General features: G+C 40.3%; 1 protein-coding gene across 3 annotated transcripts in view; it reads left to right on the top strand.

Annotated features, from left to right (window-relative positions):
- The window catches only part of WFS1 (wolframin ER transmembrane glycoprotein), a 48,826-nt gene extending 27,798 nt beyond the window's left edge, over window positions 1–21,028 (top strand). For 2 of the 3 annotated variants that reach the window (XM_024204539.3, XM_024204537.3), the window contains exons 3-8: window positions 3,440–3,522; window positions 8,792–8,936; window positions 9,795–9,965; window positions 10,799–10,882; window positions 16,208–16,353; window positions 18,340–21,028. In XM_024204539.3, the coding sequence (XP_024060307.1) occupies window positions 3,440–3,522; window positions 8,792–8,936; window positions 9,795–9,965; window positions 10,799–10,882; window positions 16,208–16,353; window positions 18,340–20,151 (2,441 nt within the window). In that variant the 3' untranslated portion in view covers window positions 20,152–21,028. The remainder of the gene's footprint in view (window positions 1–3,439; window positions 3,523–8,791; window positions 8,937–9,794; window positions 9,966–10,798; window positions 10,883–16,207; window positions 16,354–18,339) is intronic. The other variant, XM_024204540.3, reaches the window with a different exon arrangement.
- The last annotated feature ends 6,848 nt before the right edge of the window (window positions 21,029–27,876 follow it).

Raw genomic sequence — 27,876 nt, forward strand, 5'->3', positions numbered from 1 at the left:
TAGGAAATTGGTAAGGGAAGCCAAGAGACATTAAGAGAAATCTGTGGCCAGCAGAGTTAAGGACAATAAAGAGGAGTTTTTAAAACATGGTAGGAACAAAAAGAATCCAGCAGTGGTATTGGTCTATTACTAGATGAAAATGGTGGTAGAATTTTTGATGATAATACTGAAAAGACAGAAGTGTTCAATAAACATTTCTGTTCTGTATTTGAGCGGGGGAAAAGATTAGGTAGTCTAATCATATGGTGATAATACTTTCTATTCCACTAGTATCTCTGCAGGATGTTAAACAGCAGCTACTGAAGTTAGACATTTTAAAATCAGCAGGTCCACTGCATCAGGAGTTTTAAAAGTTGGTGGAGGAGCTTGCTCGGCCATTAATGTTGATTTTCAATAAGTTGTGGAGAACTGAGGAATTTCCAGAAGACTGGAAGAAAGCCAATGTTGTACCAATTTTTAAAAAGGGTAAATGGGCTGACCTGGGGAATTATAGGCCTGTCAGTCTAACACTGATCCCTGGCAAGCTAATGGAGCGGCTGATTTTAGGACTTGATTAATAAAGAATTAAAGGAGGGTTTTGTAACTAATGCAAATTATGCAAAATAGATCCTGCCAAACTAACTTGATTTTTTTTTTAAATAAGATTGCGAGTTTGGTTGATATAGCTAATAGTGTTATCATGATATATACTTATCCTTCTCCAAAGATTTGACTTGGTATCACACAACATTTTGCTTAAAAAAACAAGAATAATATAAAAATAATATGGCAAACATTAAATGGATTAAAATTTGGCTAGCAGATCTCAAAATGTAATTGTAAATGGGGACTCGTCATCAAGTGGGTGTATTTCCAGTGAAGTCCTGCTGGAATCAGTTCTTGACCCTACTCTATTTCAGTTTGATCAATGACTTGGAAGAAATTATAAAATAATCACTGATAAAATTTGCAGATGACACAAAAACTGGGAGAGTGGTAAATAATAAAGAGAATAGTTCACTGATTCGAGCGATCTGGATCATTTGGTAAACTGGGCGCAAGTGAACAATATGCGTTTTAATGCCGCTAAATGTAAATGTATCCATCTAGGAACAAAGAATGTAGGTCATATTTATAGGATGGGGGACTCTATCCTGGGAAGCAGTGACTCTGAAAGAGATTTGGAAGTCATGGCGAATAATCAGCTGACCATGAGCTTCCCAGAATGATTCTGGCCAGAAAAGCTAATGCAATCTTGGAATGCATAAATGGGAATCTTGAGTAGAAGTTGAGGTTATTTTGAAACTGGTGCGACTGCTGCTGGAATACTGTGTCCAGTTCTGGTGCACACAATTCAAGAACAATGTTGATAAATTGAAGAGGAGTCAGAGAAGATCCACAAGGACTATTAAAGGATTCGAAAATTTGTCTTAGGCTTGGTCTACACTGCTGCTTAAATCGATGTAAGCTACATCGAAAAAATCACCCGCATAAGCGACCTAGCTTACGTCGACCTAACCCGGTTTCTACACCATGCTATGTTGGTGGGAGACGCTTTCCCGCCAACTTATCTCCCGCCTCTTGGGGAGGTGGACTACTGAAGTCAATGGGAGAGCGCTATCTTCACCAGACCTGCTAAATCAACGCTGCTGCATCGATCGATCAAGAGGTGACTTGATTACAATCTAGAAGTATCTACATGGGGAACAAATATTTGATAATGGGCTCTTCAATCTAGCAAAAAAAGGTATAACACAATCCAACGGTTGCTAGTTGGAGCTAGACAAATTCGGACTGGAAATAAGATGTACATTTTGAACAGTGAGGGTAATTAACCATTGGAACAGTTTATGAAGAGTTTTGGTGGATTCTTCATCACTGACGATTTTAAATTCAAGGTAGAATGTTTTTTCTAAAAGACATGCTCTCGGAATTATTTTGGGGAAGCTCTGTGTCCTGTGAGCACAATGGTCCCTTCTGGCCTTGGAATCTGTGAACGAATTTCTACAAAACTTTCAACGGGAAGGCTGCGTGGGTCAGGTGGAGAGAGAGCCCCCAGAATAGCCAATAGCCTAGTGGTTAGGGCACTCACCTGGATTATGGGAGACAACCCAGGTTCAAATCCCTGATACAAGTTAGGCAAAGCAAGGACTTGAACCTTGATGTCCCACATCCCAGGTGAGTACCCTAACCCCTGGGCTATTGGCTGTTCTGGGGGGGCATGTCTTTCATTTGTCATGACAAATGTTGAAAGGTCTGTTTCATCCCAATGAGTAACTAGAAATTTTTTTGGAAACTCTTCCCACCCAGTTCTAGGCTACAGTTCTGGGCTGGCTAGTAAAGGTGCTTTACTTCCTGAATTAGTGGTAATTTTTCCAATTCTTTTTCCCCTCCCCACCGTAATCTCTCTCACTCGTATGAATATTGAGCATCTAAATTTTGATGCTTGATATTTGAAATCAAATTAGTGAAAATTTTTAAGATGCATCCTCACAGAGCTTTCGCAGTTCTGCCAAGCTTCAACTTTTCCAAGAAAGTAGAAGGCAGTAACTCATCATTCACAAGATAAATCAGGTCATGTGATTCCTAATAAACACAAAATGAGTTACAATCATGCAAAAATCTGATTACCTTGTTTTTGGCGGGGTACGTGGACAGCATTGTTGTTTTTCTTTTTAGGAATGAAAGCTAAAAATCACTTTGATCTGGTAAACGTGGAAAAGAATGGGGAGGCAAACAGAAATGTGGGACAGGATACAAAACAATGAGTTGTTTAAAAAGAAAAAGACATTGATACTGGTGTTTCATTTACTCCAAGGATTAAAAAACTGATCTTTCAAATGCACTGAATGTGTTTTTGAAGAGTAGCTTCTCATGCCTCAGATTCAAAACACTCTGAAAGGCCCTGTCTCTGCCCAAAAAGAACAAATTCCCTAAGGGCTCAGGAACTCTTCTGGATTTTTTTTTGTTCTGTTTTTTTCTTATTGGGTTTGAACAGTGACAGGAAGATTACTAATACAGACAAGCCGTAGTATTGTTAAATACAAATGCAGATACTTACCACATATAATGAAAACTTTTCTAATTGACAATTTTATCCTATATAAGTAGTTGGGATAGTGTTAACAATATGTGTTACTATTTGTAAGGGATGCCAAATAACACTTAAGTTTTCTGAGACACATCTTGGTTAACATAATAATTGAATTTCATATTATCTTAAAGGATTTTTTAAATGGAAATGTTGCATCTTGACTAGCATTCCAGTGAAAATTATTAAGGTTTGAATAATTACAGCTATAAATGTAATAACTTGCTAGAACTGCATTGCTGTTCCTATAAAACATCATGCTCTACATTTAGATGTGCTCCTTGAATTCTCCAGCCAAATGCACTGAGGACTGAAGAAAATCACTGAGTATTGCTAATAAATCAGTTTTGTTCTTGGGTTGCTTTGTAGAAGCCATGAAAGAAGAACCTGAAGTACTCTTTGAGGATCTGTTTGAAAAGGCCAAAGCTGGAGAACCAAAAGCCCAGACGGAGGTAATTTTATACGTTGTGTCATTACTTTTTTTATACTCTTTAGAGGCCATTTATTGACTATAGATAGATAAAATAAAACGTTTGTTAGCTGTATCTGAAATCATATCTGTAGAGCGCACTGCAAACAGCTTTGAACATCTCTGAACACTGGCGAAACTTCATCCAGCATTGTTGTGGTTTAAATTCAGAAAACGTTACTACACACTTCCAACTGTTGTGGAGTTATCTCTTCCAAAAATGGTTCAGTTGAACCACATCCTTTGTTAGAATTTTAAATTGTTCAAAGTGAGACGATGCCAAATAGCTTCTTGTCCTGGAGGAATGATCCTTACTTGTGGATATCAGATTTCCCAGGTTCCAGTCCAGTACCAGCCTTTGGGGTAGATGTGAAAGTTAATTATAGATTGTAAGCATCTTGGGGCAGGGAGTGTCATTTGTTTTTTGTCCAGTGTCTAATACAATGAGATAAGAGGGAAGTGTCCATATAGTGACTATTGGATACTGTTTTGATTTTAATTTACCACCATTGGAACAAAATGCAAACCTCATTCAGCACTAAGGCTCCTAGGCGCTACGACTATATAAATAATGAATAATACTAGAGGAATGCTATAAACACAGTAATTCTGAGTTGTTTCAAGGTTTGCAGATGACTCAACAGCACCAACCTTGAGCCATTTGAAAATGTACAAAGTATGTTTCCTGGTGGATTAGTAAGGGCATTCATATATACAGGGTTGAGCTCTTTCTGTAACTTTCCTCATCTATGCTGAATAAATGCATTTTAAAAAACCCTTTAGGTACTGAAACTAGCTACCATTTGGCTGTTCAATGGCCTATGAGAATTGAGTCAATCTTAGTTCTGTCCCTGAAGATATTTTGTTAGCAGTTTTACAGTTTTTCTATACTAAAAAATTGCATCGGTTTCATTAGATCAGTTTAAAATTCTAAATAAACCGGTACAAACACCTAATGGAGTTGCACTTAAACTAGTTTTAGCTGAAGTGTTTTAAAGTGAGGATTAACTTGTTAAATTACTGACTTAAATTAAATCAGTAGAAACATGTATATGGTCAAACAGATGTGCTAATTTAGTATAGATAAGGCCTGAACGACACTGAGACTGAACTGTCATCTCACCCTCACAAATGGTCCTTCTAAGCTGAGATGCAATGACATTTTAAAAAAAAAATTGGAGGTAGGCGTCAGGAGTGAGAATTGAGTGCTACTGCACTGTGAGAGAGATCCCAACAGAATAGTAAAATAATAATAATTATCTCTAGAACTGGTGCAAACATCCTGCACACTCTCACCCATATACTTCAGACCTCGCATTTGAGGGCAGCCTCAAAAAGGGAGCAGACTGAAGAGTTCTTAGCCTCTGAAACAGCCAACACCTTTGTGGGTAATGGTATTTTGAACTTGGAGGATCCTTGCCACCAGAACCCTCAGTTTGGTTCCAATTCCAGCAAAGAACAAAAACCTGTAATTTCTAGTTGATTAAGAAATATGTAAGCCAAAATAGTCGGCGAGTGAAGCTTGTGGAGACACAGAGAAAACTAACGTGTTGATGAGTTGTCCATTCTGGCTGACAGCAAAGAGGAATTGGTAAATATGGTATCAGAATGGACATCTGTTTGAAGATCATGATTTGAAGGTGAACCCAAAGAAAACTGAAGTTATGCAGGTAGGCAGATGGAAGAAGAGAAGCAGTTGACTGAAGTTTCAGGAGAGAAGCTGAATCAGAAGAATTTGTGTACTTGAGAACTACACAGTGCCATCCCGAAGAGATCTTGAAAACTGAAAAGAACCCACTGTGCCTGGGTGACCGTGAAAAAGGTGGTAGGAGTATTGTAGAACCAGCAATTAAGGAACAAACTGAAGGCAAAATTGTATCTTGTGTGTGTTTATCCCTGCCTGCTGTATCGTTTGGAAACAGTAGGTCTTATGGAGATGCGGGGGGGTGGGAGGGGGAGAAGACACTGGTAGTAGAAAATAATATACTGAGGAGAATGACAGGCAAGCAGAGCGTAAACAGTGTACATGGAAGAAATTAGGGGCAAGATGAACTTGGGACTCCTAGCAGTAGGCTGGACATATGATAAGAATGGGAGAAGAACAACCATTAAAGAAAGCATGGGAGGAAGAGGACAGCAAGAAAGAATATATTAGACTGAGGATACAATAAGAAACTTTAAGGGAAATTTGAAGAGAAAAGACTGGAACTCCAAGACAGAACACACGGGTTTGGAAAGAGTGACACAGAGTCGTGGGCACGGATGACCCTGTGTAAACGGGAACAGGAATCATGAAGTGTAAGAAATATATAAACAGAACCCCTGTGTTACTGCTGGAAAATCCTTCTCTGTTTTCTTCTATAAAATCAAAACTTGTTTAAATAACAGCAAGCCACAGTCCCCGTTAATGAGAGTCTGGACTAATAAACTGGCTATCATCCTAGGAGTTTATTAACATAGAATATGGGCTTTGCATTCTTGTCAGGAAGACGTTACCGTTGCACTGCAGCTTTAAACATTTTTAAATGAAAGTTGAGCAATAACAAGCAAAATGGGCTGTCAAAATACAGAGAAGATAATTGGTTTTAAAAAAACCAAAACCTGAAATCTCTCTACCTTTCCTGGTTCTCTCCACCCTTATTCCCCCTCCTCTGATGCCTACGTGTCAATAAGGCTCTTGTCTTGAAGATAACAGTATGCTTTCAGGTTTAATTGTATTCGTCTCAAAATAAACAAAAAAAATAGTTAGGAAGTTGGAGCTCTATTGTCCACTGGAGAGGGACAAGAGGAAGGAGGAAAACAAGATTAAAAAAAAATCTTGTTTAAAATATTTAAATAGATTCACTCTTGGCAGTTTGATAGCCAAGAGTGTGTCCATTATGTGGGTGGGGCAGGGTGGAGAGTGTGCATCTTCAGCAGAAGTGAGTGAAAAGCTGAGGTGGTGGTATTTGTTTCTTGCTTATGGCCTAAAAAATTGACTAGAAAAATATCACTCAATTCAGGAACTTGGACAAATCACTGTAAGGTTATACTGAAATAACCCTGCACTCTGTGTGTCTCAGACTCTGTTACAGGGATTTGCGTACAGTACTTTTATGGAAAAATAACTGTATAGTAATTATGCAGATGGGACACCCAGAGTCAGAACTGCATAATGGAGAAGAGGCAGTGATGTCTGTTATGTACAGGGTCTCTGCACTCTTGACTGGTTGTGACCACTCTATTTCAGTTAGCAGAGCACAGCGATATGAGGGAGTGAGTGCTCATGTTAGAGGAGTAACCTGAAGATGTACACTGTTAATTTGGTTCTAAGTACTTCTTTCTGCCTCCCAGTTTTAGCTCACGATCTAAACAAAGAGCATCCTCAAGTTAACATTAAAACCACCTGATAAGCTGGAATGAGCAGGAATGGATATTCTATAATCACCTCGAGTCAAAAGGCTTCTAGCCATTTTAAATTTTGGTAACTTTAAAATGAAAATATTTGTGCAAAAGTTTTATCACCAATCTCATTTTAAAGCCACTGTTGCACAATACTCATTCAGAAAGGACAGATCACAGCCTAGCATATAGCATCTTTCAGTGCAGTTTCATGGAAAGACTAAATATAGTTGCTCTGGTTTTTCTGTTAATTAAAAAAAAAAAACATTAATTCCAAGAGCTTATGTATCTTTAGAACCAAAATAAGGGTAAAATGTTCTCTTCAGAAGGTAGCTACTTACAGATGCTGCTACTGTACCTTAAATAGAAAGCTCTATCACAAAACCCAAGTATTGGGCTGTGGTTCCTTGTGAAATAGTCATTCTTATGGCTGATTCCATGATTTGTGTTGGTAGATCTCAGTTTCTGGGACTATGGGATATGTGTAGAGGAGCTGTATTAAGTGCTGCTGTTTTGGGATGGCTATAAATATAAACACACTGTAGGAATAGCTGTTCTTGGGACAGGTTTTATTGACACAATAACTTCCCTATAAATCTTGCTAACACTGTCTACAGTGATGACAAACTGCCAGTATGGTACTTGTACCTAAGCTACATTCTTGACTTTCTGCCATTTACTCTCTTCTCTCATCTGGCACTGCATCAATGTGCTTTTCCACTTCATTGAGTTGAAATATGCCATGGTAGTGATTGTACACTATCAGTTTGGTTTACTTGGTCTGAGTTTCTCTTGCCTATTTGCATCTTTTCTGGTAGCTTCAATTTTATGTAGTGTACATTCAATCACAAAGGTCCTGATCCTGCAACTGGATCTGTGTGGATTGGTACCTGTGTCCATCCAACCTGAGAATTGGGGCCCAAGTCAGACCTGCTAACCTGCCAAGAAAGGTTTAGCACTGCAGAATCATTCAAAAGATTAATTAGCAATTCAGTTCTACAGCATAGATTCAGTATTTTGGGGTTCATAATGGTATACTCTATGGGGTTGCATTTATTTTCCTTTCATGTGTGACCATCACCATGATGATCTCCCCCGCACTCAACCATCATGATGGAGGGTAGGCCAAATTTGAGTGAGTTGCACTGCAACCCCATGAGCCAGGTCACAACTCCGCTCATACAAAGTTGGTCCAGTCAGGGGGGCGGACCTGCGGTGCAACCCTGGAGGTTCCAATGCCCGGACTGGAGAGCCAAGCCCAGCCAGCCCCACAGCACAGGAGCTGCTACTATGAGGTGAGTGCGGGGCAGGACATGGCTGAAACCACCCCAGGGCCTTCACCCCCAAATTATGTACTGGGTCACGACAGGCCGTAAATATTTTCAAATGTGTCCTGACCCCAAAAAGGTTGGGAACAACCATATCAAGGCCCTCTACAGAGATTACTTCTTCTAAATTCCTGTCCATCACTGATACCTTGCTATGGCACTTCATTTTGCATTTTTAAAGTTGATCTAGCAGTATTGTATAAAAATGAATTAGCTTAGCATCTGCTCCGTCTGTCTAGCATTAGTAGCGTTCAATGTTGCATTTAGCCGTATACTACCTAATGCTAACTCATTTGTTGACTTCATCACATGTGCCAGAAATCAATTATTGCTTCTGCTTGCATCTTGTTCTGGAAGTTGATCCCTGATCTCTTGCCAATTTGCTGAGGACAACCTACAACTGTGTGCCTTAATGTTGATTCAGCCTATTTGACCTCCTCCTTCACAGATATAGCCTTCACTAGCTGAGATAAAGAGAACAGAAGATATTTAAATAGCTATTGAACTAACTAAGGAATTCTGTTTGCTTGCCATTCTTTCCAGATGGGAAAACACTACCTGAAATTAGCAGAAGAACAGGATGAAGAACTCAACAACTGTAGTGCTGTTGACTGGTTGATTCTTGCTGCTAAGCAGGGTCGAAGGGAAGCTGTCAAACTGTTGCGGAGATGCTTAGCAGACAGAAGAGGTATGGGTTCTTTAGGAGCTTTAACTCTTATATTTTTAGTCTGTACTTTAGCTACAAATAATCATCCATTAAAATATTGGGGAGACAGGTTAAAATATACTTTAAAATCCGGGTATATTTGGAGCAAAATTATTTGAACAGCTGCTGATAGAATGTTGGAGTAGTTAATTAAAAGAATAACATATGATTTTGCATATAGAAGTATTAGTGTCAATCATGTACTTGAATTCCTTCATTAGATTCTTATTTCTTACCAAATCTCATTGAAACTCTTCATCCTTGCCTTTAAGGTTAATTTCACACCCCGCCTACATATCTGCTGTTGTTCTCTTCTCCTGTCCCTCTCATTCTCCCTTTATTCTTCTCAATCCTCTCGCCTAATTGGTTCCCTCTACCATATTCTCCCATTTCAAGATTCACGCCTTCCTTCATCCCACTTCCTACGCTTGGAATAGTCTTCCTCATGTCTGCCAAGTATCTGATCTCGAAACCCACTTCTTTACATAATACTCTCTACCTTGTTCTCATCACCAGTGCTCTATCAATGTCATCTTTTACCTGAATTGTTGTCCTTGTGTCTTGTCTCCAGGCAAGATTACAGACTCTTTGTGGCAGGGAACATATCTTATGCAATCCATAAAGTGCACGGTACATTTTAAGATGTGTATATTTTTTGCTGGTAAACCCTGGACACAGAACAATGTAGGAAAAGTTTAGTTAACTTGAGAAGATGACGTGTGAATCAGCTTGTCCAAAAACTTAGAACTAAAGTGGAAAAAAAGAACAAATTGTGAGCATGTCTGTCACTTCTTCCCAAGATGTGGGATGATGATATCTAATACACTTTCTTTTCTTGAGGCATCACTTCTGAGAATGAGCAAGAAGTGAAGAAATTATCATCTGAGACTGATCTGGAGAGAGCTGTGAGAAAAGCTGCCTTAGTTATGTATTGGAAATTAAATCCAAAGAAGAAGAAGCAGTTAGCAGTTTCTGAACTGCTGGAGAATGTTGGGCAAGTTGACAATGAAGGTAGGTATCCAGTACCCCAGATAAGAAACTGATCCTATCTAAAACACAAAATTAAAAGCAGAACACAACTTAAAACCTAAATGACCATATAAAAAAATAAATAAGTGTGTAACCCATTCATGGAAAAATAGTTGTGATAATGACCTTTATCAGCTGCTCACTCTAACTCATTAAAGCTGATTCATATGCTGTCAGGAGTTTTGCGTATGCATGGTGGCTCACTTAAGTACCAATGAGAACCACCAAAGATTAGAAATGACTAACCTTTTAATCAAAACTCAGTGTTTTTGAAAAACACTCTTATTTACTTTGATTTTATCAGTAACAAAGCACTCTGAGTATCTTGCCAGATATTTGAAGTTACTAACTTTAAAAATGCATCACAAAGTAAGCATATACCAATGATCTAAACACTATTTCTCTTTCTAATGCTGTAGCTGAAATCAAAATGTACTGTTACAGCCATTTTTTCTCCACTTTCAAAAAAGTACATGATGAAATGAGTTCTGTTTTTAGTCTAAGCTTTATGTTGCCACTTAATCTATGCAGTTCTTTCAAGGAATTCAGCAGATTCTCACTCAGTGTCATGTTGTTGCAAACAGGTGGTGGACCCTAAGGATCACAGCTGCTCTGGAGGCAGCTTTGCTTGTCCCTAAGTAGAGCCTTCTTAGAGGAGTTCCGCCACAGTAGGACCTGGTAGCATATGCCCTTGTGTAAACCTTCATCTCATTGGTTTGAGGTGCTACTGTCCTCTATATTTTTGCTACTTTAGCTAATGACATTTGTTGGAGTTTGTTCACTTAATGACTACTTTGTGAACTTCTGTTATCTAGCAGATGGTGAAAAACAACCTGGCCCAGTTCCAAAGTCTGTACAGAAGCAAAGAAGAATGCTGGAACGATTAGTAAGCAGTGAATGTAAGTGCACACATCCCGTTTGAAATGTAATGACCATGATTTCGTTTTGCTTTGTTTTGCTAAATAATTTTGCACCAGCTGTAAGCTTTTTTTCTCAACTACAGGATGTTAACCTAATACGTTTTTATCTTCTGATTACACTGCATTTAAGCTTAGCATCTACTGTACACAGCTCTTCAGCCTCTGTTACCTTGTTGTAACTGTTAAACCACACCCCCTCACTGAGGCTTTCTCTCTAATATTTGTCTCCTACATAAATACTTGATTTAAACAGACCTTCCAAACCCCACCAGCCCCCAAAAAGCTGTCCTTGTGATTAGCTGTCTTCACCCATCACTCAAGAGACCCAGATTCAATCTGTTGGACTCCAGGCTTAAATTTAAGGAAGAAACGTCTCTTTTTATGACCAAGTAAGATACATTTTTCCTGGCGTCTGAAGGGCACGTCATCCAGCCCTGGCCAGCCGAGAGAGGTCACAGTGCTATTCGGTTCTGAAAAGGGAGGAGCAGCAACTGAAAAGACACATCAAAATTATTACTGTCTTGGCTCTTGCTGAGGAGGGAGAGCTTCGTTCACTTTTTAACTGGTAAAAGTGCTACTGCTAGAAGGAAGCTGTATCTTCTATGGGTTAAAAAGTTCTGACTCGACTCTTATGACACCTGTACAAGAAAACTAACAGATTTTAAAATAAAAATAAGCTTAAGCTTTAAAATTCTGATCTGGGGCATGAAGATTCCAAATTGTTGGGAAGGACGCGACTCCTAACTAGTTCTCAAAATCAGGACTGCTACTTGCTTAGTACATGAGATAGAAAGGTAGATAAAAATGATCGATGTAGAGAGAGGTGCTCTGTTTAGCCTTTCTTGCAGTACAGGAACAAAGAGATACCTGACTCTATGAAAAGGCAGCAAATTTAAAACCGATGAAAGGAAATACCCTCCTCACTCTCATCCATTTATCCCCACAAAGCATTAAGCTGTGATACTTGCCACCACAAGATTATCGAGGACGGGGTGTCATAGGGTTGAAAAAAGGATTAAACATTTCAGATGGGAAATAAAAATTACACTAGCTAGGATTTAAAAACAAAACACATTTATAAGGGATATCAACCTTTCTCCTTCAGGATGCAAGGCAACAGTTCATTGCTTGGTGTTAAAAAGATAATCCCCTCCCTTCATTCCCCTTCAGGGTATGTAGGTATGTTAATGCATAATTATGAATTATGTGGTTTACCTCTTCCTCTGAAGCTTCTGATACGGGGACTGTCAAACAGGATGCCAGACTTCATGGAGTCTTGGTCTTGATCCAGCATGGCAATCCTGTATTCCAGCCATTGCTCTGCAGCTGCTAATCTTCATATACATTACCTATTTGTTTGAAAAAGGAAAATGTGAAGAAACGATAGGAGGATTTAAAGACTGAAAACAAAGATTGCGAAGGAACATAGTTACAAACAATGCATACTGTACTGAGTGCATTGTAGTTAAACCTAAACTTCAGTTAAGGCCATATACAGAACCATTCTAATTCAGTTTTCATACTAATGTATAAAATGTAAAAATCCATATAAAGTCAGTCTCACTCTTCTTTAGGGCTGTTTTAAATGTCCTACAGTTTAAAAACTAGTACTATATACTACTAAAACTTCCCAAACTTCAGGTTGAGATTCAATCAGTGTCACTGTAGTCCTCTCCGTCCAAGTAGCTTGTGGCTGATCAGATGTATGTGAGACTCAGCACTGAAAGTAACTTTCTCAAGATGAACTGGGGCTTTTTGCTGGTTTTACATTAACTTGTCATATTTATGAAAAGTTCTATAGTATGGTGCATGTAAGAGAGAGGAAAGGACAATACTCTGGATAGAGATGGGAATCAGGCCTGAATTTTATTCCCAGCCTTGACAGACTTTTCATATAGACTTGAGTCACATAGAGCTTAGTGGGACCCAATTTCCATTTCTTGAAAAAATGTTTAGGGCCAAGACTGCCACATTTCTTTTTTCTCTCTCTCCATTGGAAAGTGTGCTGTGGTCTGTGTTCACTGGAGAATCTTTTGCTTTGGCACATATTGGATGATGCTATTGCACATTCCATTCCTTAGCTGCTGATCTTCTGAATCAGTGCTTCTCCTTCATTCTGATAGCAAATAAATGCAAAACAAGCCACTTTGTTCTGAATCCTTCAGCAGCTCATAGTGTTTGGGGGGGCGGGGGGAAAGAGGGTCAGTAATTTTCTGAAGGCTTAAATGGCTGATGAAATAACAGGAGGGTAAATGAACCTACATGTTAAGTGTAGGCAGAAATTGATGTGCACATTTCTTTTTTTACTGCAAATGGGGGAGGCAGGGAATTTGTCATAACCAAACTGAAGAAAAATCTGAATAATAAAGTGGAACCTACAACATATGCTTTTAATATCAATTGAAGAGAGACTTGGGTGTCAAGTTACTAATGGCATTTAGAAATGAGAAGTTTTCATCAAACACTTAAAGTAGGAGAACAGGAGTACTTGTGGCACCTTAGTAGGAGGTGGGCTGTTCTCTCCTCTCCAGAGATGGAGTTGGCTGTCCGTGCATGAGTAGAAGCAGCTATTACAAGCTAATATTCACTTCCCTGTGCATTTTGTCAGAGGCAAGTTTTCTTCTGATTTAATGCATTGCCAACACTTGGAAGCCTGTTTGCAAAGATTTGAGATGGTGTGAACTCAGTAGAAGCATATATAGGCAATTACAGGTGACATTGTCTGACTGTGGACAATGCCTGAGAATGTAAATGTCATTACATTTGATTTAATATGTCAGCCATGCATTATAAACTAAGAACTCTCCCCATCAGTGTATCCCAGAAGTGCTGTCAAAAAATTTTGCTCTATTCCAACCCCCTCCTCTTTTTGAAAACTTCCAGTGAAGGAGATTGCATGACTTCCCTAGGCAATTTTTTCCATTGTCCTTCCTGTTTCTCATTCTACAGCTGAGAAGAAACAGTTTTATAAATGTCTCCATGTATGTCCTGACAGGACAAGCTGTCTATTCCTTAAGGTGGTGCAAGATTACTTTAATTACTTTAAAATATACACTTTAAATATGCAAACAAATCAACATATATCCTTGTGAGATTGAAGATTAAGGTATACAATGCTGCTTTGTTACGTTGCTGTACCTTTGCTTTATACCAAGAATGCCTAGAATGCTGCTAGTTTGCTATAAAAATGTAGCATTTTATGTAAGAACGTTTTAAAATTACAGTGAGGCCACAAATCAAATACATTAAAACCTATACTTTTAAACTCCTAGTCAATTGTTTCAATTTCCTATGTGCAACTTGTGCTCAGATAAGAATTAAGCAGACGAGCCTTCATATCTTTGTCAGCTGACTCTCTAAACTTACTGTGTGGGAGGCTTGTTGTAGGTTTTTGTCATTCAAAAGTCTTTCATATTTGAAGCAATATCAGGTGCTTCAGTGTGTGGGGAAAGTTGGCATTAATTCTTCCTTATAATTGACATCAAACTTGTTTACCATGGAAACTGGCTAATCTACACTGACTGGGACAGGCTGTAGGAGGCGATTGAGACAATTGTGTACATGATCTTGTATCCCAGTACTCCTCAGGAGGTTCACAGGGGTTAATCGAGGCCCTCCAACCTCCATTCCATTCATAGGGCTGGAGGGGAGTCTCCTTGCCCTCTTGGCATAGAAGGAGCTAAGTGGCAGCCTATGAAACGCCCCCACTCTTTGAGCTCCCCTGCAGCAGGACTTCAGGAAGTTGTAAGGAGCATAACATTATAGCAAATTCCTGAGTTAAAAATATGAAATGTATTACTTTATATGACTGGTTATTCTGGCCTACAATCACCCCTTCACCTACTATCCCACCTTGCAGCAGGGCCTCTCACATGCTCTACCCTCCGTGTTCCTCTTCATCCTGTCCTTCCCCTGATAACTCTCTCTCCCTCCATCCTTTTCAGCTTTCCTTTTTTAGAAACTCATTTCCCTCTCCACCATTTCTCAGACCCACACGCTCACTTCACAAGTTCACGCGCGTGTTCTCTCTCTCTCTCTCTCTCTCTCATTTCAAAAAAAGATAATATTAACTCATGGTGATGCAATTGTGTAACTCTTGTCTTCTCTGTTTCTTTTAGTGCTATCTGAGATTCAAAGCTCTTCATAGCAGGGAACGTGTCTAAAGTGTCTGGTGTACTTTGGGTGGACACTTTCTGACAGAGTAGTAAGGGATTTGTTTCTTGGGGTCCTTAGCCAAAATCATCCTTCCCCCTGCTATTGTATACAGCGGCAGTCTTGTGGCACTTTGTCCCCAGCGTGCCTAAATTTAAATAGTGGCATATGTGGTGTATTTAAATAATAAATTTGTGCGCTTCCATATTTGGAGAATTAGTAAATAAGTAAACAGACAAGATGAGAAAATCATGCTACTACATTATGTAAATGAGCAATGTTCAATTTGTTGGCCATTCAGTTTAGATCACTTCTAATGATGCTTCATAGCATGCTGATAAATATACTTCAGTATGTTTGGAAAAAAGTATATAGTATCCAGCCTCACATCATATCAAAACTAGATATGAGGGAGATGATTTGGGGTCTTGTGTGTGTGAATTATGAGGCATTGCTCATTTTACTGAGTTAATGAGATTTCCTAGATATAAAAGGAATATACGCAATGTATTCACCAGAGAACTGACTTCTGACTCAGTGCAGACTTTCAGTTAAACATTGAGGAGTTCTTTTCCTGTGGCTTTTTGTGTCTTTTTTAATACGGCAGAGCTACTGAAAATTTAATTATTTTTACCCAAAAAATGTTATAAAGGAAGGGGAAAGCCATAGTTATGTTTCAGATAAATAATAATGTGATCTGAAACCTGATAAAATTGCAGGGCACTAGAATAAGCATATCTTAACAGGTGGAAAATATCTGCACTGCAGCTTTAATCCTGATGAAACTTGGACACAAAATATGAAATACATGCAGTCTAATCAAATGGAATATAATGTATTTCATACTGGTCTCAAATGAACATGTTCATTCACTTTACTTCTTTCTTATAATTTGTGCATTATAGTAATATATACTGATAAGATGTATCGTGACCACTTATTGCCACCAAAATTAATTTGCTATCTCTGAACAGGTCACAAAATAAACCCCTGTTAACAAGAATTCAGTTTCTCCATATATAAGCACAAAGTTTGTTGGAAAATAATTTCCACACAGTCCTAGAAAGGCTGGTCCATGCTTTGTAATTAATGGGATGCTAGTACTGTAATTTTTGAGCTCTCTTTTTTTGTTATCTTCATTATAACTTTCAGCTAAGAACTATATTGCTTTGGATGATTTTGTTGAAATAACCAAGAAGTATGCAAAGGGAATCATCCCAACTAACCTGTTTGTGCAGGAGGATGATGATGATGAATTGGCTGGAAAGAGTCCCGAGGAACTACCACTGCGATTAAAGGTAAAAACTAGTTAAGCACCTATTGTGTGATGTGTATTGAAGGACTCTTAGTTAATTTATTTACAGCCAAAATAGCCTTCAAATGATCTACCTTCAAAACTTGTATCTAGTCACCCAAAAGCATCATTGATAGAACTGTGTGAGTGTATAGTTGCATATATACACATACACTGTGTGATGTTTTTGTACATATGGCATAAATTTAGAAGGAAGATGTTTTGAAAACATAAAAATTTGTTCTTGGAAGATGACAATACATCTTCATACTCACCTTGTAGAGGACAACAATGCCTCTCTTTTGCCATATTTTTTATTTAGATGTATATCTGCATTTATTAATTACAGAGACCAGTAAATAAACGAATGAAGTGTGTAAACATGCATATACAAATGGGAAAACACAACAATGGACTAGATGTGTAAGACAGCTCACTTTCTGTTGTGAGGGAATTAAAGGATGAAACTGACTGGCAGTGGTTTGCGCAGGCCAACACTTCACTGTTAAACAGTACAAACAAAATCTAAACAGGAGAACTGACACACATGCGTTCATTGATCTGAATTTCAAAATGGCAGCAGGTAGGGAGCAGAATGCTGCCACCAGAAAATCAGTTCTTTATTTGTCCTCCTTGGACATTATGGCCAATGTTAAGGGACAAAAAAAGGACTATATCTCCTCTAGTGCTTCCAGGTAACTGACTTAATGTTCTGAAGGAGATGTACTTAGGAAGGGACACTTCACCAGTGAATAGCCTTACTCTTGCTTTCTGCCCCAGTTAGTATGATGTATAAATCTCTGTTGAAAGCTTCTTGGCCTCTCCCTGGAAGTACTTGATACAAAGGCATATGTTTGGCACACCATGGAAACTGAATTTTTTTGTGGTGTTTTGGGGCTGTGAAGCTACACTTGCCAGCATTTTTAGTTCAAAATTTGCTTGAGATGTAATCTCTTTCTAGATGGCCCTTTTCATCTGTCCTGCAGAAAAGGAGTGTCTTTTCTTACAATAACTCCAATGTTGTTTGACAAGTCACCCTGCTGGGCAGGTAATCCCCTGCAGGATAAGTGGAATATTAAAGGCTCTGTGATATAATTGATTGTGGTTAAAGGAATAATCCTAGATCTGTGCATAGGGAGGGAGATGAAATAGTACTAGCTGCTTATAATAATAATAAAGAGGTTGAAAAGGACTAATAGTTTTTGATAGCTGCTTGCTTACATATTTGGGAAGGAACGTTTTGGAAAAATGCAAACTACCTGTAAAGACTTACGGCATGTCTACATGACAAGTTATTGCATAACAAGCGAAGGTGTGAATCTACTGCGTGGCAAGCACCAGCTTAATGTCCTGTGAGAACACTGCTACAGCACTGTGAAAGTTCTGGAATGTGGCTTAGCATACAGCTTAGCATGCTTTCACTGGGCTGTAGCAATGTCCAAATGGGACAGTATTGTGCGGCAAGCCAGCGTGCCGCAGAGTCACACGCTGGCTTGCCTTATAGTAACCTGCCGCATGGACAATCGCTTAGTGTCAATGTGTATAACAATGCATGGTGCATGACGGAATCACTGGAGAAGCTGACAGTTTACAGCTGAAGGAATGGCACAAGATGGTACAGAATTGCAGCACTGTAGTTCATCTTTATAATACCAATGGGCACTTCAGTAGGAACCTAATTGAACAGAATGCTAGATTAGGAAGCCTTTTAATAAAAAATGATATGACATATTGATGATGAGATTTGTCTTCCTTTCTGAAAACTTTTTAGATATCAAAATGGAGAGGTAACATAATCTGTGCCTCATCTGATGAAGTTAATATCAAAAAATGGTCACGGAGAAAACCCCATTTTGTTGTGCAACACCTCTTGAAATAGAAGTATTTCAGAGCAAGCTAGGCTTGACTTACTGCTACTGCTTTAACATGAATATACATACTGTACATATACAAAAATGTTGTTAAATAAACTGTTTTCCTTTCTTTTCAGGTTGTAAAATATCCACTTCATGCCATTATGGAAATTAAAGAGTACCTTATAGATATTGCATCTAAGGCAGGAATGCATTGGCTGTCTACTATTATTCCAACACACCACATCAATGCCCTCATCTTCTTCTTCATCATCAGTAATCTGACAATCGATTTTTTTGCCTTCTTTATCCCATTAGTCATCTTCTATCTGTCCTTCATTTCCATGGTGATTTGCACACTGAAAGTCTTTCAAGACAGTAAGGCCTGGGAAAACTTCCGCACCCTGACTGACTTATTGCTTCGTTTCGAGCCAAATCTAGATGTTGAGCAAGCAGAAGTGAACTTTGGGTGGAATCATTTAGAGCCATACGTTTACTTTTTGCTCTCTGTTTTCTTTGTCATTTTTTCCTTCCCTATAGCAAGCAAAGACTTCATACCATGCTCAGAGTTGGCTACCATCTCTGTTTTCTTCACAGTGACAAGTTATATGAGTTTAAGCACTTGCGCAGAACCCTACACACGAAGAGCTTTAATGACTGAGGTGGCTGCTGGCTCCCTCTCCCTATTGCAGATACTACCTATAAATTTGGGCTATTTCAAATTCTTAGGTAAAACCTTCTTTACTCTTCCTATAGGCCACTTCTTCATACTAAATGTGAGCATCCCATGCCTTCTGTTCCTGTACTTGTTCTATCTCTTCTTTAGAATGGCACAACTGCGGAATTTTAAAGGCACCTACTGTTACCTGGTTCCCTACCTGGTGTGTTTCATGTGGTGTGAACTCTCAGTGGTTATTCTGCAAGAGTCCTCCTGCATTGGTCTCATTCGTGCATCAGTTGGCTATTTTCTGTTTCTCTTTGCACTCCCAGTTCTAATCCTAGGCATTGCACTCACGTGTCTTGTGCATTTCATAAAGTGGTTCATATCTTTGGAGCTCATGAAGATTGTGGTGACTCTTGTGTTGTGTGGTATTCCTTTGTTTTTACGATGGTGGACAAAAACTAACTTCTCCATGGTTGAAATGATAAAATCCCTAACCAGGAGTTCTATTGTGAAACTCATTTTGGTGTGGATTACAGCTGTAGTGTTGTTCTGTTGGTTCTATGTGTACCGATCAGAGGGAATGAAAGTCTACAACTCTACCTTGACATGGAATCAGTATGGCTTCGTCTGTGGACCCCGGTCATGGAAGGAGACTAACATGGCACGCACCCAAATTATATGTAGTCATCTGGAAGGACACAGAGTTACATGGACTGGGCGGTTCAAATATGTCAGGGTTACGGAAATTGACAATAGTGCAGAATCTGCAATAAACATGCTTCCGCTTTTTATTGGTGATTGGATTAGATGTTTGTATGGTGAAACCTACCCTGTGTGTGACCCAAAAAATGTTACCATGGAGGAGGAGGAACTGTGTCGTCTCAAGTTTCTGACAAAGCATGACTGTCACATGAAAAAGTTTGATCGATACAAATTCGAATTAACTGTGGGCATGCCTTTCAATGGCAAAAATGGAACTAAAGCTGTAGAGGAGGAGGATATAACCAAAGATATTGTGCTGAAGGCAAGCAACGAGTTTAAGAAAGTGTTGTTGAACTTAAGGCAAGGAAGTATAATTGAATTCAGCACAATTCTGGAGGGTCGTCTTGGCAGCAAGTGGCCTGTCTTTGAACTGAAAGCGATCACTTGCTTAAATTGCATGTCTAAACTTACACCCGCAGGAAGGCATGTGAAAATAGAGCATGACTGGAGAAGCACAGTGCAAAAAGCCATTAAATTTGCTTTTGATTTTTTCTTTTTTCCATTCCTGTCAGTTGCATATTGAGCTCATATACTCTTTCAATGGTATCTTCAATGTATACTGCATTAACACTACCAAAGGTTTGGCTTCTTAACAAAACTTGCTGTAGCAATGTTCAAAATGTATGCTATTCCAGAGTATTGGTTGAGTTTTGTAGGTGTAAACACTGTACCCAGTCCTTGTATCCCGTAGGATTGAGGTTATAAATTCTATTTAAGTATTACTATAAATTAATGCACAGAATTGCTGCAGAGTAGATGCATGAACTGTTTTTATCCAAAATGAACTCTTTCTGTGGTACAGTACTAGGGTATATTCATCTGCTTGACGTTAAAAGCACTTTACTCGTGAAATATTCACGGCATTGCCCTTATGTACTTTCACATGTAGAATGGATATCATGTAGGCAACCTAAGATGTAATGTTTCTTGTATTTATTCAGTGGTTTCTAGAGAAGTATTAATTGTACAACTAGATTGAATCTGGTGCCATGTGACTGGGGTGTATAGAACTGAACTTCTTTGCTATTTATTAGATTTTATTTGAATGGGTCTTTTGGTGGTGGACACCACTTCACACACCAGCAAGGTTGCAACAAGAGCTCTAGTTTCCATTTCACTTTTATTAAGTATTCTTCTTAAAATGAACATGCTATTCACTGTAACTGGTTATGATAGCTACATATGAGACTGTCAGTTATAATTCATGATAGCATGTGAATGCTAGGCACCAGTTAGTAAGACTGGTATTGTGGCGGTACTAGTAATAGGCAAGCCAAATCAATTGAAAAGCACTGTATAAAAAAATCTACAATGGAGATGAAATAAAATGTCTGGTTAATAATATGTATTGTGCAAATATATGTAAATATAAACTTGAATTAAAATGGGATTCTACACTCCTTGCTTATGCTTTGACATTGTGAGTAGTTACTTCCAATCCAATGGTAACAGCTTTAAATTATAAACCATATTACATTTTAGTATTTGGTTTAAAACACAATTCCAGTTTTGGAGTGCTAGAAATTATAATTCATATTTCAAGATGCAGCAGTAAAATCAGAATATTGCAAGCTGCGAACTTCTTGTAGCTACATGATCTGTATATATACTTTCCTTTTTTTCTTTCCACTTTATTCCAATTTGTACAGTCCTGATTATCAAGAACATATTGCAGTATTTGACTGTCAGAAAACCCTCTTCTTGACCCAGTCTTTCATTCCTCTATCCTTCCCTTCTTTTAAACATCTACTTCTCGCAAGGTCTATTAACCCCAGTCCTTCTCTTCAGAGCACTACCTATCTAGACTCCAAGTTGTTCAAGGCAAACACACTGTTTTCATACCTGTATTTAAAGCCCCTATCATATTGCTGAGGCTGTACAAATAATAATGGAACTAATGACTTTGATCTATAATTTAGTAAAATTAATGTCACAACAAAAAAAACCACATAGCCATTGTTTTGGTGTAGCTGGGCCCCCTTCTCTCTCCCTATCTTCCTCCCCACCCCCACAGTTCTGTTCTTTGGTGTGGTTACCGAAGTTCCCACATACTCAACAATCCATGAGTGATGTCATCCAAAATCATTGTCTTAAAATGTCATGAGACTGGAAAATACTTGGAGGGGGTGGGGGCAAGTTGTTGCATTTGTTATTTTGAGCTGTGGGAAGCCATCTGCCTCAAAGTGCATGTGAGGCACAATTCAACTGAAAATTCTCATGCTAAAATGCAGGCCTCTCTGCTGATACCCTTTTATCCTCCTAACCTGTGTGTGGAGCAGAGGAGCTGCCATTCTATCGCTCTACATGCCCTCTCCCCTGCATGTATCGCTGTCCTGTCTCCTTCCCCTCTCCATCTTCCTCTTTAGCATACTCAGACTCCTCCCCTACTCACATTTTCCCTTCGTGCTCCCCCATGATCTCCTTTTCTCCAAACCACCCCTTATATATTTCCTTTCTGCCATCCCATATTCTCCAAAACCCTCCACCAGTCTCCTCTTGCTCCCTTTTAGGCTATGTCCTGCTTCAACCTGTCTCCTTACAGATGTTGCACTAGAGAGGAAACTGGAGTCAGAGGTGGTAGCCATCTTCACTGGGTAATCTCACTTCCCCATGCAAAGTCCAAAGTGAATGGTGGCTGTCTTGGCTGGGAGGCAGTTTTGCATTAGCTCCCTTTTGGCCATTTTGAATAGGGAAACCTCATGAGTTTGGAAGCCAGAATTCTGAGATCATGTGAGACTTTACCTTGAGTGTGGCAGGTTTGCTTGTTTTTTAAAATCACAAAAGTTCACAACACGGTGGTTGTCCCTGATCCTAATTCCCATGTGTTCTGTTTGGGGCCAGTGGCCAACAGGCAAAGCCCTGGCAGTTCAGTTTCACTGCAACTGTCACAGGAGCTAGAGGAGAGCCACAAAGGAGAGCTGGTGGCACAGGGCCTCTGTGTGGTGGCTCTGGCTTAGGAGCAGAATCTTCTACCAAATAAAAGGTGATGGGGAGGGATGCTGCCAGCGGGACCATGAAACACCACAAGGTTCCTATATGAAAAAATCTGGCATGAGGCATGATGAGCCTTGATTTTGAAATTGGTCAGTTTCTGGGTGTGGGTGTGTGTGGGTGTGTTCTTTCAACCCCTCTCCAAGAGAGAGGGAAGGTCAAACAATGTTTGCACTCCTTTAAAATGTCTACGCTTACTCGCACTTTGAAGTTAAGTGCTTGCGGTTTTTAAATTATACACATTTGAATGTCTAGCTTTTCATATGTTTGAATCAAGAAAATTTGCGTTCTCGCTATTCAATAGTGTTAAAGATCCTGCTATTCTTAGTTTTTACTCAGACAAATCTATCCCCTTCAATGGAAGTTTTGCTTGAGTAAAGGAAGTCAGTCTAAAGATTCATCTGGAAAACTATTTAATGGAGCACAGACAAATGTACAGAGCACGGCACTAGCATTTAGAGGTGCTTTGTGATGCTAGGCAAGTGATTTAGTCACTTCCTGGATCCCAGACTGCACAGCTGGCAGGAAGAGGGGCTCAGACCTCTGCAGAGGGATAGTGCTCCCCTATATCCCAGCACATGGGCAGAAGGGGAGAATTCAGGGCTGATATCCCTGCCCCCCACCCCATTCTCCAACTTCCTCCACTACTCTTCATATTCTCCAGTCCTTCCCTTTTCCGCCCCCATTCCTTCTTTCCCATACCACCCATTCCCATTTATTCTCCCCTCCCTTCCCAATAAGTGTAATTTATTTTTTCAAAGAGTTTCAGCATATTCTGTTGTACTCAGATTACATGTCTCCTAAATAAACCTTGAGAGAGGCAGATTTCCCCTCCTCCCCCATGTTTAAGGTTGGTTTTCGGATTTCTGCCCAGGCTGGATTTCAAACTTCAGACTCAGAGGTGTCCATTAGTCCATTCATTTTAATGAAATGTTCTCAGCTGAAAGCAAATACACCATGGTGCTAAGTACAGCCTCAACCAATAGCTCTGAGATGTGCAAACTGCTCCATTTATGTTTGTTTGTTTTTTCTCCCATCCCCACTGCTGGAGAATGTCTGATACAAGTTGAGCTTACCTTTTTTTAGACTTTTCTTGCCCTTGTGCCAGCTGCGTGGGTTTTTTTTTTTTTTTTGGTGCTCTTACCATGCCTGTTTGTAAGCGTCCCACCTAAAGATACAGGGCTTCCACCATCCTCCTTCATGTGTGCTGGGGGTGGGGAGAGGGAGAAAGAGGGGCTCAGATACTACTGATGGGACAAAGAGTCCCAGATCACTTGGAGGCATAGGGAGAAAGGTCCAGTCCCCCACACCACTCCGCACGTGTCTCGCAAGGGAGGTCAGACCACCATAGATGGACACAGGGGCCTCCAGCTCCTGGTGTGCATGCATGCATACAGGGAGGGAGAAGGGCTCAAACACCCTCAGAAAGGGAAGCTCCCCCTGAATCTGGCTTATATGAGGGAGGTCAGATCCCTGTGGATGGGTAGGGAGCCCTGGTGCACAGATGGGGGGGGCAGCATTCAGACACCTCCAGTAACAACTCCCCAGAACCTAGTTCTCATGAAGGGAGGTTAGGGCAGACTCCTATACATGGGCAGGGTTTCCCCAGCTTCTGGCACACACATGGAGAAAGGGAGGAGGAGTTAGACACCTGGAGGGGGCAGGTGCTCCCAGATCTCAGCTAACGTGGGGGTAGGAAGAGGGGCTCAGACACCTCCCAGAAAGGCAAGTTCCCTCCAGAACCAGGCTTCCATGAAGGGGAGCAAGGAGGATGTCAGGCCCCCATAGGTGGGTAAGCCCCCCCTCAGATCCTGGCATGCATATGGGGAGTAGGGATCCCCAGATCCCAGCTTGCGTGGGTGTAGGGAGAGGGGCTCAGATGCCCCAAATCCTGGTGTGCACATGAAAGGGGACAATGTCAGGCTAACAGGCACACTGCCCTTATTCTCCCCCTGCCACTCACCATGTGTCCCTCCCTTCCTCACCTACCCTACCACCCATCTCTATCTATCCCCCTTCCCTTGATGCAGCCCCAAATCCCTCTCATCCCATTTCCCCTCCCCCCACTTCTTTACCACCTAAATTGCCCCTCCCCTGCCAGCAACATTGACATACCTAATTTTGTTTTACAAAAATACTTTGATCGTATTCCCCAAAAATAACCAAAAAAAAACCCCATCACTCTGCCAGAGACAGGTTTTAGCAATATGCTATCTAGCCTTTTCCAAATTTCTGCTTCAGGTGGTATGCAATGTTGTGGTAGCCATATTGGTCCCAGAGTAGGGGGGAGAGAAGGTAGATGAGGTAATATCTTTTATTGTACCAGCTTCTGCTGGTGAGAGACGAGCTTTTGAGCTTACACGGAGAGGAGAGTTGTGTCTAAGCTCAGAAGCTTGACTCTCTCACCAACCGAAGCTGGTCCAATAAAAGATATTACCTTACCCATGTTGTCTTTTTGAGAGGAGGCTCACAGTGATGCTGGCTGGGTGTGTTTAGCATCCGAACACTCCTGCTTATCTGCTTGAGCTATCCAGCTGGTGTGAAATTGTGAAAGTAAACAATCCTGTTAACTCCTCTGCCCCTGCATGCCTAGTTTAATTCCTCTGGCACTTCAGCTCGAGAGGCTTTTGAGACACTAAAATAAAGTAGCAACATCTTTTTCAAATAAAGTTTTAATTTGATTTCCCTGGAAGGGCTGGTGAATACCATGCCCTCTGTTGGGGGTAACCCTCAAGCACTGGCCACACTGATAGGATGATCTGAGCTCTTGTTTGCTTTGTGTCCGTAAGCAAAAGTCAATTGCCAGAAGGAGGGCACGGGTCAATGTTCATGTCACACTCCCTGTCAGTATCCGGCCCAGGCCAGGGAAGCTATTAATGATCTAACCAGCGGATCAAATTCGGTGATGAATCCTGGTCATGTGCCACCTGGGGCACATTATGCATATGCTAAGAAGCCTATTGTTTAAAAAAAAAAACAAGGCACTCTTGTGTCACCACATAGACTTAGAGCACTTAGAAGAACTGAGCCCTGGCTTGAACCTTAACTAGAGCAGGGCTATTGCGTTTCTGGCTGCACTTTTCCCCTCACCTCCTTCTCTACGTACTCCCTATCCGTGGCCCCACAAACTCATGGGACCTCCTGGTCAACCTTCTCCTGGTTCTGGCTAATACGGCCATCTATAAAACCAGGGAGAGGAGGTTGGCCGATGGAGACTCCTATGACTGTGGGGCCTGTTTCTGATCCTCTGTCCGTTCACGCATCCGGGCAGAGTTCCTCTGGGCGGCGTCCACTGGCTCCCTTTACGCCTTCGAGGAGCAGTAGGTGCTGTCTGGGGTTCACTGCTCTGTGTCCCCATCAGGCTCCCTTCTTTTGACCCTTTGACCGCACTCCTGTTATTTCATTAGTTGTCCCCCGAAATCAGTTGGTTTACAGGTCATGTAGATCCTCCCCTTAGGCTGGGGCAAGGGGTCCTTCAGCAGTGGGCGGGCTTTCGCCCACCCACTTCCCGGAACCCAATAGGTATAATATGAAAGAGTAGTTCAGTCCCTGCAGCCCATTCAGTTTACCTGGGACAGCTGAACACGGTGACAGCTATTGCCCATCTAGTGCATGAGGGGTTTTTGTGATTGGGGCACCTGTCAGGCTGGGACTGGAATGAAACCACCCATTTGTTTCACATCAGTCATTAGGCAGTAATCAGGGAATAGCACCTAAGCAGGGACAGCCAGAGAAGGCTACCACACTTCTTCAGGAACTGCTGGGCAGTGCTTGCCCTTGGTACACGCTAGAACCCTCACTTGCACCCTCGCTACAACTCTGAAACCTGTTACCATTTAAAAATGTGAGTTTCTGCCCATTATGGTTACAGATAAAAGCTTGAAAACATGATCCGAGCGTAATCTAGAGGCTCAAAAACCAGAAGGCAAACAAAAAGAACCCCAGATTTATTATTATGTAAAGTCTCATGATTTTTTAAGCCAATTTCATGATGGGAGGGACAGATTCATGATTTTTGAACACTTGGGGGTTAACAGTACTGACACCACCTGACCAGGACTTTGACCCAGTGATGTACCATACACATTAAAAAGTTTGTATCCAGCTGTTAATTACCTGCACCATCCAGCTCCTCATCTACAATTTAGCATTGTAGCAAATCAATAATTTTACTGTGTCCAAATCACACCTAAGAGAAGGAGATGTTGTGTTCCTTCAATATATGCTTGTAAAAAAGCCAGAAAAGAGAATCCAAGGTAAGAACCTGCTAATTTTATACTGATTTATGTTCATTTGAGGATTTGTCCATAAACTGTACACATTCCAGTAGCCTCCAGCTGGTGCACATACAGATCTAGATCATCTTTTGCCTTTATTAGTAGAAATATTTTGCAGAAACATAATGCAATTAGGCATAGATTTTCTCTTGTGAGGCCAGTCATTTATTTGGTCAATTACCAGTGACAGTTTCTTAGAAATTGGAATTTAAAGTTGTTCATTGTCTGCTTCAAAATAATAATAAAATAACTGGATGATTTTCATCCATGCCATCAGATGGCACTCAAAGCCTGTACTGCATTCTCTCTCTGTTTAATGTTTTCTGAAGAGGAAAACGCTAAAAGACTAAAAGGAGACAATGCTTTTAACTACTTCTGAGAGAGAAATTAAACTGTAATTTAAAAATCTCCCTTAGAAAGAACATGTAACCATTTTCTCTGTTTTTGTCCTGGTTAACTCTTTACAGTGAGAGGGATGAGCAGACTAGTTATGCCTATGCTTGTTCCCATATTGAGGCCACCGCAGTGAGATAAGTATTTGCTCCAGTTTGTGGAACCCTCTGATGAAGGCGCGTATAAGAACCATGGAGTACGTAATGCAGCTACAGATAGTGAGCCTGTATTAAACATACTATCCAGACTAGCCGCTTCTTGAGGGGCTTACACGCCTCATTAACATTGTTTTAATGTAGGTTTTAGAGTGTAATTTGATTTGGTGCTGTTGTAACTTTCACCGCTATACAGCATAGGCCTGATGTCACTCCAGGCAGGAACCATGTTTTCTTCTGGGCCTTGTTTTGCATCCAACACACCATCCGCACTTACCAGATAATTTATAAAACTTGACTATAATACCTGAACAATAAAGGTATGTACAGAATCCAGCTTACAATGGTGCAATTAAATTAGGAATGAAGTACAAAGGCTATCTTCTTCTTTTTTTTAAGGGAAATTGACAGCCTCTCTTACTTTAGATCTAT

The sequence above is a fragment of the Terrapene carolina genome, unplaced genomic scaffold (assembly GCF_002925995.2).
Source record: "Terrapene carolina triunguis isolate 2854851 unplaced genomic scaffold, T_m_triunguis-2.0 Scaffold66, whole genome shotgun sequence".
Lineage (NCBI taxonomy): Eukaryota > Metazoa > Chordata > Testudines > Emydidae > Terrapene > Terrapene triunguis.